At 37.2% G+C, this 10,892-nt stretch overlaps 1 protein-coding gene across 2 annotated transcripts in view; it reads left to right on the plus strand.

The window, feature by feature from the left end:
* LOC116077568 (formyl peptide receptor 2-like) overlaps positions 1 to 10,541 on the plus strand; it is a 12,307-nt gene extending 1,766 nt beyond the window's left edge. Inside the window, exons 1-2 of one of the 2 annotated variants that reach the window (XM_031352199.1) lie at positions 2,724 to 2,796; positions 9,475 to 10,541. In XM_031352199.1, coding sequence (XP_031208059.1) covers positions 2,775 to 2,796; positions 9,475 to 10,541 — 1,089 coding nt within the window. In that variant the 5' untranslated portion in view covers positions 2,724 to 2,774. Of the gene's footprint in view, positions 1 to 2,723; positions 2,797 to 9,474 lie in introns of those variants that run through there. The other variant, XM_031352198.1, reaches the window with a different exon arrangement.
* Positions 10,542 to 10,892: the final 351 nt, after the last annotated feature.

The following is a 10,892-nucleotide window of genomic DNA, read 5'->3' on the forward strand; positions in this document are numbered from 1 at the left end:
TAACTTGTAGTGTGATAGGAGGACTCAGATCCAGCTGGAAAAAGTGTCTCCTTTTCAGGGTCATATTTTCTCTAGCTGGACAATGTCTGTCCTTTTAGATAGCTTTTAAGGTTATATTTCCTCTTAGCCTCGTTCTCCTCTTCAAAAAACCAGAAATGATGAACCTTTTAGAATTTTTATATAGGACACTCAAACTTCCAAGCACATTATTTATAGAATGCATAGTCTTTCAGAAGAAGTCCATAAACTCCATTGAAATTTACCCTCTAACAGACATAACTGAACTGTGCAGTCATGAATACTCTTTGTATACCAAGGTGCTAGAAACTTCACCTCCATCAGGCACTGGATTGAGTATAGAGATGGTGCGTACCTGCTCCTGTATCCAGCTTTGTCTAGAATGTTCCTTCATGCTTGAACATTCTCTTTGTATTGTATAAGATGGATGCGGGGTGGGGAATTGAAGAAGGTGTGTAAAAAAATACATTAAAAAAATAAAACAGATCACTAGAGAAAAAAAGAGTTACAAATATAGTTTTTATTTAAGTAGAATAGACAAGATAACTGATACAGAGCACATACCACAAATTCCAATGTCGTAAATATTATTTAAGTTTTATACAACACTCTAAACTCCTGACAGGCTCTCTGGGAGGAAGTTGTCATCACACCTCATGCCAAGCACTGCCTTCCATTCAGACCTGGCTTTTGAAATGAAGGCACATGATAGGTTCACTTTTCCCTTAAGACTCCTCTCCAGAATCTTCTCTCATGAACTTGTAACATAATCTTGTCTGTTACCCTCCTGTTTTGAGGCCTGCCTCTCATAGCCACACCTCTCCGCTCATCTCCTGCTATTTGCCACGCCTCCAACCTCATTCCAGTTACATTCGGAAGCTCCACCTCTGCAGAGAAAAAAAGGACGTCACTGATTGGACTGACATGCTGATTTACTTGGGGGTGTGATTTTGCCTGACTTATTCTACCTGTTGGTGGGAACAAAGATGCATTAAAGGTTCAAGATGACTGAGTATTAAAGGCTCCTGTCTAATGTTTTAAGGTACCTTCCTCGAGGGTAGGTATAATTTTGGCCACCCTATCTCCTCCTATCTCTTTTATGTCTTCCTATTTCTCTCTAACTCCATATTCCCGGTAACCCACTGTTTTAACGTTGCTGCTGGACAGTAACACTCATCTTCTGGCAGAAACTGGAGTCTTATTCTTTCTCACATTAAATCCCAAATTCCCTATCCATCAGAATGTGACTGCTCAGATTTGGAACTAATTAAAGCTAAATGAGGCCATAAGGGTTGATCCCTAATCCAATGTAAGTAATGTCTTTTTGAGAGGAAAGAAACATCAGGGTGGTGTAAGCTTACAGAAATGTGAATGGGAGAATGCAGAGAGGAGAAGATGGCCACCTATAAGCCAAAGAGAAGCCCTGGGAACAACATTTTGATCTTGGACCTCCAGCATCCAGAACTGTGAGAAAATCAGCTGCTATACAATAAGACACCCAGGGTGTGTTAATTTGTAGTGACAACCTTGCAAACTAGCCTGTTCTGCTTTAGTTTAGGGATTCCTACATCTATGTGACCTTAAATCTATTCAATTCTCACATTATATTAAAGAAGATGACTGTGGACTCTGAGTATAGATCCCTTAGCAGTGCTACTGTATACCCTGCAAGACGTTCTGTATAAACTGGTGATGATAGTAAATGACTGTAATTCAAGCATTCAAGTAGTGGAGACAAGAGAATCAGAAGTTCAGATGTCCACTTAGTGTGTTTAAAGACAGGTTGGGCTCATGGGAACCTGCTTTCAAAATACGAGAGTAAGAGAGTGGGTCCCCTGGAAGAGCAGTAAGTGCTATTAGCCATTGAGATATGTATGCAGCTAACAATCTTAGGGTTTTCAAAGCAGAATGATTATTCCTAAATGTATGAGTGTTTTTCCTTCATGTATGCCTGCATTGTGTTTGTCTGGTATCTGCCTAAGTCAGAAGAGGGTGCTGAATGCCCTGGAACTGTAGCTGTAGATAGATGTGGATTACTGGAATCAAACTTGGGTCCTCTGGAAGAGCATTCAGTGCTATTAGTCTCAAAGCATCCTTCTAGCCTCCACAGCTTCCCCCCCCCCTTTTTTTTTTAAAGAGTGAGGGGTCTGGGAGGGTGGTGTCTCAGTGGCTAAGAACAGGTAAAGGAACTGATTTTGGTTTCCAAAGCCCATGTCAGACTGTTCACTACTATTTGTAAAATCAAATCAGAACCAAATCCAAAGAACCAGAACACAGATTCCAGGACCAGAAATTGATAGGACTGAACCCATGTTTGCTACAGATCAATGGTGGAAGAACATTTACACGTCTGTGTTTCTAAGAACTCCACTTGGGCTGGAGAGATAGTTTAGAATTTATGAACACTGGCTCTTCTTCTAGAAGATCTAGGTTCAATTTCCAGCACCCACATTCTGTCTCACAATTACCTGTAACTCTAGTTCCTAGGGATTCAGTGCTATATTCTGGACTTTGAGGACACTAGGCATGTGTGTCATAAAACACACAAGTATAAGAAAAACTTCCTCATATAAAAAATTGAAAGAAACAAAATGACTCCAAGAGCATCACATTTGCATGGCTTATGGGAATCTTAGGAAACTTAAGTTTCTACAACAAGATTGGTTTCAGCTTTCTTGTTCCTTTAAGAGTTTCCGTAAGTCTATACCAAGAGACAAGTACTTCAGTTACACCATAGGTGCGCAAGAGTTAAGTGTATGAAGAAAACCTCAGCTGGTGGTAAGTTGTTTTCCAGCAACTGTAAATTTATATTTTGAATGGCTGTTATATATGGTGGGCACTTCCTAAAATCCTGTGAAGAGATGTGTAGTATCATATTTACTTTCATCAGATGGCTGCTGAGTTCTTGACTTAGAATATGTGGAGAACAGAAACACTTGAAAGTATGGGGAAATGGGTCATTGTATGAATGCTTGCCTTGGACTCATGCAGAACTGAATTGAAGACACTTTCAAAATTTCAAGTGGAGGAGTCTGATTCTTGTGATTTTTATATGTCTATCCATTAAGCTATTGAGGTAAAAAAGATAATCTTTTTTAACTTAAAGCATAAGAGTAATGTGATTTCAGAAGAAAGAAGAGGGTTTAATTGGTATTGTGTCAGTGAGGTATCAGGATAAGAACTGAGAACTTTGTGTTTGACTCTCTGAAGTCCACATCCATGAAGGTGGAAATTTGGTGCAGAGCCAAAGACCCAAGTCAATGAGGTGGGAAAAAAAATAGAGAACATGTATAGATCTTACGATTGGGCTGTGAGTTCTTGTCACAGAAACAAGTCTGTTTAATGAAATGAAGCTTATCACCTCCTTTTCTTTTTTCCTCTTCTTGCCTCCATTCTCACCTGAATTTCATATTTCTCATATGCTACTTAGATGCTGTGCTACTTATCATGCCTCTCACTAGGGGATCCTAGGCAGGTGGTCTACCACTTATTCATACTCCTGGTCCCTTAGTTCTAAAAGTCTCTTGGCTGATGTTCTAATGTTGAACTACTTTCCCAGCATTCAATTTACTTTTTGATTCCTTCATATGTATGTGTATTTTTCACAAATATTTGACTCTTTTGCCAAATGCTTTCTTGGTGTATGAAAAAGCCAGCAAAGAGCATTGGATCTCCTGGCATTGAAATAACATATGTAAGCCTACACAAAAGTGCTGGGAACTGAACTGAGATCTGCAGGGGGAGCAGCCAATGCTCTTATTTTCTACGTAATTTTTCAGCCCCTCTTTACTTTTTATTGTGTAGACGTGATACCAATAAATTATCAAATTGAAATTTTTCCTGTATCTGAGTCAGGCCTTCAATGTGTAGTTCTCATAACTTCCTTAAATTACAGTTGGGATTATTGGTGTGAAGACCATGTTTGACTGAGTCTTGAAGGGAGTCAACATGATAATTCATATGTTCATGAGAATGCTCTACTGTAGAGAATATCCTGGTGTTATTGTTTGTTTGTTGTTGTTGTTATTGTTTGTTTTATTTTTTTCTCCTTGGCTTGGAAGAAAAGAGAAATAGTTGACTTTCTGAGAGGGTATGAGACTTATACTGAACCAGTGTGTGTGGAGAGGCCATTTGAAATGAATGACAACTCTTTCTCCTCTAGAAGTAGTTCATGCAGCAGCTTGGAGAGGTGGCAGCTGGTACAGCAGAAACTCCCCCGAAATTAATACCATTTTTTAATGGACTCTGAGAATGGCATAGGAAATTATATAATCTGCAAAGTCAACAAAGCGAGGGAATAATCAGTTTACTATGTGTATTTTTTGTTATGTGTGTTTATGATTATGAATGTGGGAATAAATATTAAACACCTAACACTGGTACTCTATACATTTTTAAAGTTTTGTTTGGTCAAAGCATCTTCTTGAGGTTATAACTTATTAATGGGCTGGATAGTCAGGTCAGGAAGGTTCATAGATTATCCTGTCTCTGCCCTGTCCCACAACTGGAATTGTAGATGTATGCCACTATGCCTTGTTTGTACGTGGGTGCCTTAGATGTGAACTCAAGTCTTTACTGGATGGCGAATTCTTTATATTTAGCTATCACCACAGCCTGAAGTACTATGCACTTAATAATCAGGATATCAGCATGATACATAGTAGAGAAAATTAGCAAAAATGTACTGTTTCTGAAAGTAACTTCTTCAGATCCATGGTTTCATTTGTTATAAAATGGGATGTGTATCCTAAGAAAATTATAATGAGATAATTGGCATATGTTACGGTTTCACCATACAAAGACCATCCTACCCAGCACATGTTTTCTTCTGTAGCTCACAGATCCTGTCTTGCACAAAAGAATGATGGACCTTTAGCATATTTTTCTTTCTTCCTTTTTTTTTAAACTTTTATTTCATTATGATGAGAAAAGTTACATGATTTCAATTTATCTGAATTTGTTAACATTTAAAAACATGTTTTAAGTAAATAGAATTAAATCACATTCTTGTTTCCCTTTTGTACCCCACCTCCTTTTAAGAGAACAACAAAGTGAGACTGAATGCTTTGCTTGACATTTGTCACTCTTGTATCAAGTTTGAAGAAGAGGTCTTCATAAATTACTCTTTCTCTGAGATGAATGCTTTTACAAATTATCACAGCTAATGAATCAAATTCTTACCCTCACCTAATGTATGTGCCACCCTCCAAACAGAACCATTGTTCATTGAAATAGTTGGTGAATGACTTTATGGATAGACCATCTTAATACCTACACCATTTCTTAAATGGATGTAACCTGTTCTCTGTGGGCTGAGAATGAAGTCACTCACTCAAGTAAAATAGCTTTGACCAAAGCAAGAAGTCTGTATCCAAAAATCGAGCCTACAATTCATTTCTTGGTGCAGCACAACTATCAACTCTCAGCTTAGCTATGTTGGAGGTAAAACCCTTTGGTGATGTTAGGGTCATTGAAATACAGCTTTATTACAATGAAAAAAAAAAGAACAGCTTATATATTTCAAAAGTATTTATATACCCAAAAGAAACAGACAATTAACTAGGGAGGTTGCTTGTAAGAGAACAACAAAGAGTGAGTCTGAATACTTTGCTTGACGTCTGTAACTTTTGTATCAATTTGAAGAAGAGGACTTTATACGTTACTCTTTCTCTGAGATGAATGCTTTTCTAAATTATCATAGCTAATGAACCAAATTCTTACCCTCACCTAATGTCTATGCCACCCTCCAAGCAGAACTATTGTTCATTGAAACCATTGGTGAATGACTTTATTGATAGACCATCTTAATACACACACCATTCCTTAAATAAATATAACTTGTTCTCTGTGGGCTGAGAATAAAGTCACTCACTCAAGTCAAATAGTTTTGACCATAGAAGGAAATCTGTATCCAAAAATTGAGCCTACAATTCATTTCTTGGTGCAGCAGAACTATCAACTTTCAGCTTAGCTATGATGGAGGTAAAACCCTTTGGAGATGTGAGAGTCATTGAAGTACAGCCTTATTACAATGAAACCCAATGTCTAAAAATTGTTCTTATTTTGGGCTTGTACCACAGTAAGAGCCAAGATTTTAAACTCTACTAAATATAAAACAAACAAAAAGACTTTATATATTTATGTTCATTTAAGAACATACTAGTAGTGATGTATTGTTTTGAATTATATAGTTTATATGTTTGGAGTTATTTAAAATTTATATTGAGAAAAATGTATTTCCATTATTGCTATACATGAACATCTACATAAGACTGTTAAATTGATTTTTATTTTATATCAAACAACTTTTATAATACTCATTTTTATTGTTACAATATTTTATAAATTTTAAAGAATATGACAAAAAATACCCTATCAATATGTACTACAGTTGTGAATATGTAAATCCAAAAAAATCAATAAACTTTAAAAAAACATGAAATGAACAATACTACTTATAGATAGGCTGAGATCCTGAGCAGATATCATACAGACCCTACAAGAACACAAATGCTAGCCCAGGCTACTATACCTAGCAAAACTCTCAATTACCATAGATGGAGAAAGCAAGATATTCCATGACAAAACAAAATTTACACAATATCTTTCCACAAATTCTGCCTCACAAAGGATAATAGATGGAAAACATCTACATAAGGAGCAAAACTACACCTTAGAAGAAGCAAGAAAATAATCTTTCAACAAATCCACATCATTCTAATCCTACCTTTTACAACAAAAACAACAGGAAATAACAATTACTTTTCTTAATATCTTATTATGAAAATTAATATTACTAACATATCCTAATTGATTGAAATCCAAAAATATGAGGAATTAGAAATTTGTTGATTGTCATCCAATGGTCGCTCTAATTTGGTAATTGGAGAAATAGGTCCAATATTTTTCAATCTATGTACACTTTCATCTTGTTTGACAGTGTCTTGGTGTGTACAACATATTTGTCTTTTCTACATATATTTTCTGCCTTATATACTTTAGAAGTGGTTGTCAACTGGGAGCCATTATGTCTTCCAGAGGATATTTGTCATCTATTGATATTTTGGTTACCATAGCTGGACAAGAGTTGCTCCCAGAATCTACTAGCTGATATCAAAGAGATGCTAAACATCCTGTGATATACAGGACTCCACTATACTCAACCACAATTAAGTACTGACAGATGTCAACAGTGCCAGGTTTCAGAAATCCTGAAAAACATTACACAATGTTCTGGCTAGGATTTTAGTGAAAAGGATGAGTGAGGAAAATAAAAAAAGGAACTGCTATGAGAAACATAGTCAGCTAATGTGGCAGGTTCATGTCAAATGAGGCACATTAGTGTCACAAATATGGACACTTGGAATTAGTTAAACTAGGGTTCCAATGCTTGTTGCTATTGACAAAGACAAACAAACAAACAGAAAAACAAACAAACTAAAAAGACAACCATACCAAAATTCTTAGAATATGGCTTTCTCTTGATAAAACAGTGATGTTGCTGTCTCTCAATATTGACATGAGAATTACAGGTGAGCAACTTATGGGTGTGTGTTGTGTGACTTTTCCTGGGGAAACGTGACACATGTCTATTCAGCCCAGAGAATCCATGACAGGCTAACAGAATGATTACAGCAAAGTATAATCTTGTGAACTGATGCATTCTAGCATGCCTTTGTAATTTCAGCACTTTGAAAGGCGAAGCAGAAGGTAAGGAGTATGAGGTCAGCTGAGATACATAGTTAGACCCTTTCTTAACCACACATCAACCAACCAAGCAATCAACCAAAGAAGTGCTGAGAATTACTATTCCTTTCGAAAGGTAGATTGATAAGTGTGAAACGGTTATGGTTGTGCAAAATTACCCTATAATTTATGCAAGTACATTTTAAGGCAGGATTAATTAATAATTGATATAATTTCTTTCTGCACTTTTATTTTATTATATTACTGGAGATAGAACCTAAAGTTCTTTGTATACTATATAAGTGTGCTACCAGTAAGCCCAAGCCCCATGTCCTCAGTGGGAGAATATAGGTAAGTAGGTGTGTGAGTAGAATTGTGTCCTGTGTGTATGGTTCCAGTACTACGTTAGCAAGCAGTGAAGATTCAAAATACTCTCTAGGTTGGTCAAGATTTACAATCAAAATTAGATTAGAGACAACTTCCATGAACAAAACTGTGATTTGTTTAGGATAGCTCAAGTGATCAGATTCTGGGGCAGAGGGTACAGGGCACATTCAGCACCATCTGTAACTTGTAGTGTGGTAGGAGGACTCAGATCCAGCTGGAAAAAGTGTCTCCTTTTGGATAGTTTTCAGGGTCATATTTTCTAGTAGCCTCATTCTCGTCTTTAAAAAGCAAGAAATGATGAACCTTTTAGAATTTTTATATAGGACACTCAAAATTCCAAGCACATTATTTACAGAATGTAGGACTTTCAGAAGTCCATAAACTCCATTGAAATTTACCCTCTAACTATGAAGGGTGCAGTCATGGATGCTCTTTGTATACCAAGGTGTGAGAAACTTCACTTCCATCAGGCACTGGATTGAGTATAGGGATGGTACATACTTGCTCCGACATCGAGCTTTGTCTAGAATGTTCCTTCATGCTTGAATATTCTCTTTGTATTGTATAAGAAACGAAGACATCAGAAAGCATCACTAGAAATCAGACTTATACATTAACAAAGTGTCTGCTTGGCCCATTAGTTTTGTTATATTATCCTTTGAACTGTGGTGGTTATAACCTCTTTCTTTGTAAAATTTCAAGAAGATCAATACTCAAAAACAGCATTTGCTCTCCCACAAGTTTGAACCATAAATGGTCACCTTCTTTCTGTATATACACTACTCACCTCATAAATCTTCACAAAAATGCCATTGAAATCACAATGCAGAGTCCATAGGGCTGCTACTCATTTTATGGGTCATCACATTGAGTATCTCTTGTCTGTTTGTCTATCTCTGTGTCTGTTAGTCTTTCTCTCTGGTTCTTTTACTCTTTCTCTCTGGAGTGTACAGTTCATTGCTTTGCTATACAAACTTTCTGATTAAGCTTTTGACATCTCCCCACTGATTTTTTTCACTTGTGAAGATGAGATCTGATGAAAAACCTTCACTGTAGGATGGTCTACAAGTCCATTGATTTCCTTCAAGTGCTAAACTCCTTTCACTCATATCTTGCTGTCTCTTTACCCTAAGTTCAGTATCACTGTTGAGACATGGTGCCTTATTAATTTTTTTAATAATTAACTTAAAAGCAAGAATAGTTTTAAGAATGTGACAAATGTGGAGAGTTATTCTACCTCATAAAGACATCTAGGAAAATACTAGTTTTGAAATATTACGGGTAAAATGACTCTCCTGTAGTGGCAGGTGGTATTCATTCTAAATAAGTGTCATGTCAGAAGGAGCCAAATATTTGAGAAATGGTTGTTTTTGAAAATTTCAGGTGCAGACGACATGGAAACCAACTACTCCATCGATCTGAATGAATCAGAATGGGTGGTCTACGATTCTACCATCTCCAGACTTCTATGGATTCTCTCAATGGTGGTTGTTTCCATCACTTTTTTCCTTGGTGTGTTGGGCAATGGACTAGTGATCTGGGTAGCTGGATTTCGGATGGCACACACTGTCACCACTACCTACTATCTGAATCTAGCTTTGGCTGACTTCTCTTTCACAGCGACTCTACCATTCCTCCTTGTGGAAATTGCGATGAAAGAAAAATGGCCATTCGGCTGGTTCCTGTGTAAATTTTTTCACATTATGGTGAATGTAAACCTATTTGGAAGTGTCTTCCTGATTGCTGTCATTGCCTTGGACCGCTGTATTTGTGTCCTGCATCCAGTCTGGGCTCAGAACCACCGTACTGTGAGCCTGGCTAGGAAGGTGATTGTTGGGCCCTGGATTTTTGCTCTGATTCTCACTTTGCCCAATTTAATTTTCTTGACTACTGTTAGAACTCCTGGAGGGGATGTATACTGTACATTCAACTTTGTACCCTGGGGTAAAACTGTTGAAGAAAGGTTGAATGTAGCTATCACTTTTGTAACAACCACAGGGATCATCACATTCATTATTGGCTTCATCATGCCCATGTCCATTGTTGCCATTTGCTATGGACTCATTGCTGTCAAGATCCACAGAAGAACCCTTGTTAATTCCAGCCGTCCGTTACGAGTCCTTACAGCCGTTATGGCTTCCTTCTTTATATGTTGGTTTCCCTTTCAACTGGTGGCTCTTTTAGGCACAATTTGGTTCAAAGAGACATTGCTTAGTGGTGGTAATAAAATTCTTTTTATGTTTGTTAACCCAACCAGCTCATTGGCCTACTTCAATAGTTGCCTCAATCCAATGTTGTATGTTTTCATGGGCCAAGGCTTCCGAGAGAGACTGATTCATTCCCTACCTTCTAGTCTTGAGAGAGCCCTGAGTGAGGACTCTGGGCAAACCAGAGACACAGACACCAATTCTGCTTTACCTTCTGCAGACATTGAGATGAAGGAAGTATGAAGATTGGTATGAAGGATGCTTTTTATCCCAACTCATTCCCATTCCACTGTTGACTTACCTTATGCTGTGCCCTATAACATTTTTAATCTGGAAAAAAAAAATTATGTGTCTCCTGAACCTAGAAAATGAAATAAAAGTCAAAGTTAATATTTCTGTACTTTTGTGTATTTTTTAAAACTAAGCCTATATTTCATGAATAAGACTAAAGTAGGTAAAACTAATGTACCAATGTACTAGAAGAGAGGGAAAGAGTAATGCATATTTGCAAAGTTTATACAAGTGCAGGGAGCCGTGAAGCTGGAGAGGCATTCGCCATGGCAAGATGGCGCCTACTTCTGCTGTTAACTCCTA

The sequence above is a fragment of the Mastomys coucha genome, unplaced genomic scaffold (assembly GCF_008632895.1).
Source record: "Mastomys coucha isolate ucsf_1 unplaced genomic scaffold, UCSF_Mcou_1 pScaffold5, whole genome shotgun sequence".
Classification (NCBI taxonomy): domain Eukaryota; kingdom Metazoa; phylum Chordata; class Mammalia; order Rodentia; family Muridae; genus Mastomys; species Mastomys coucha.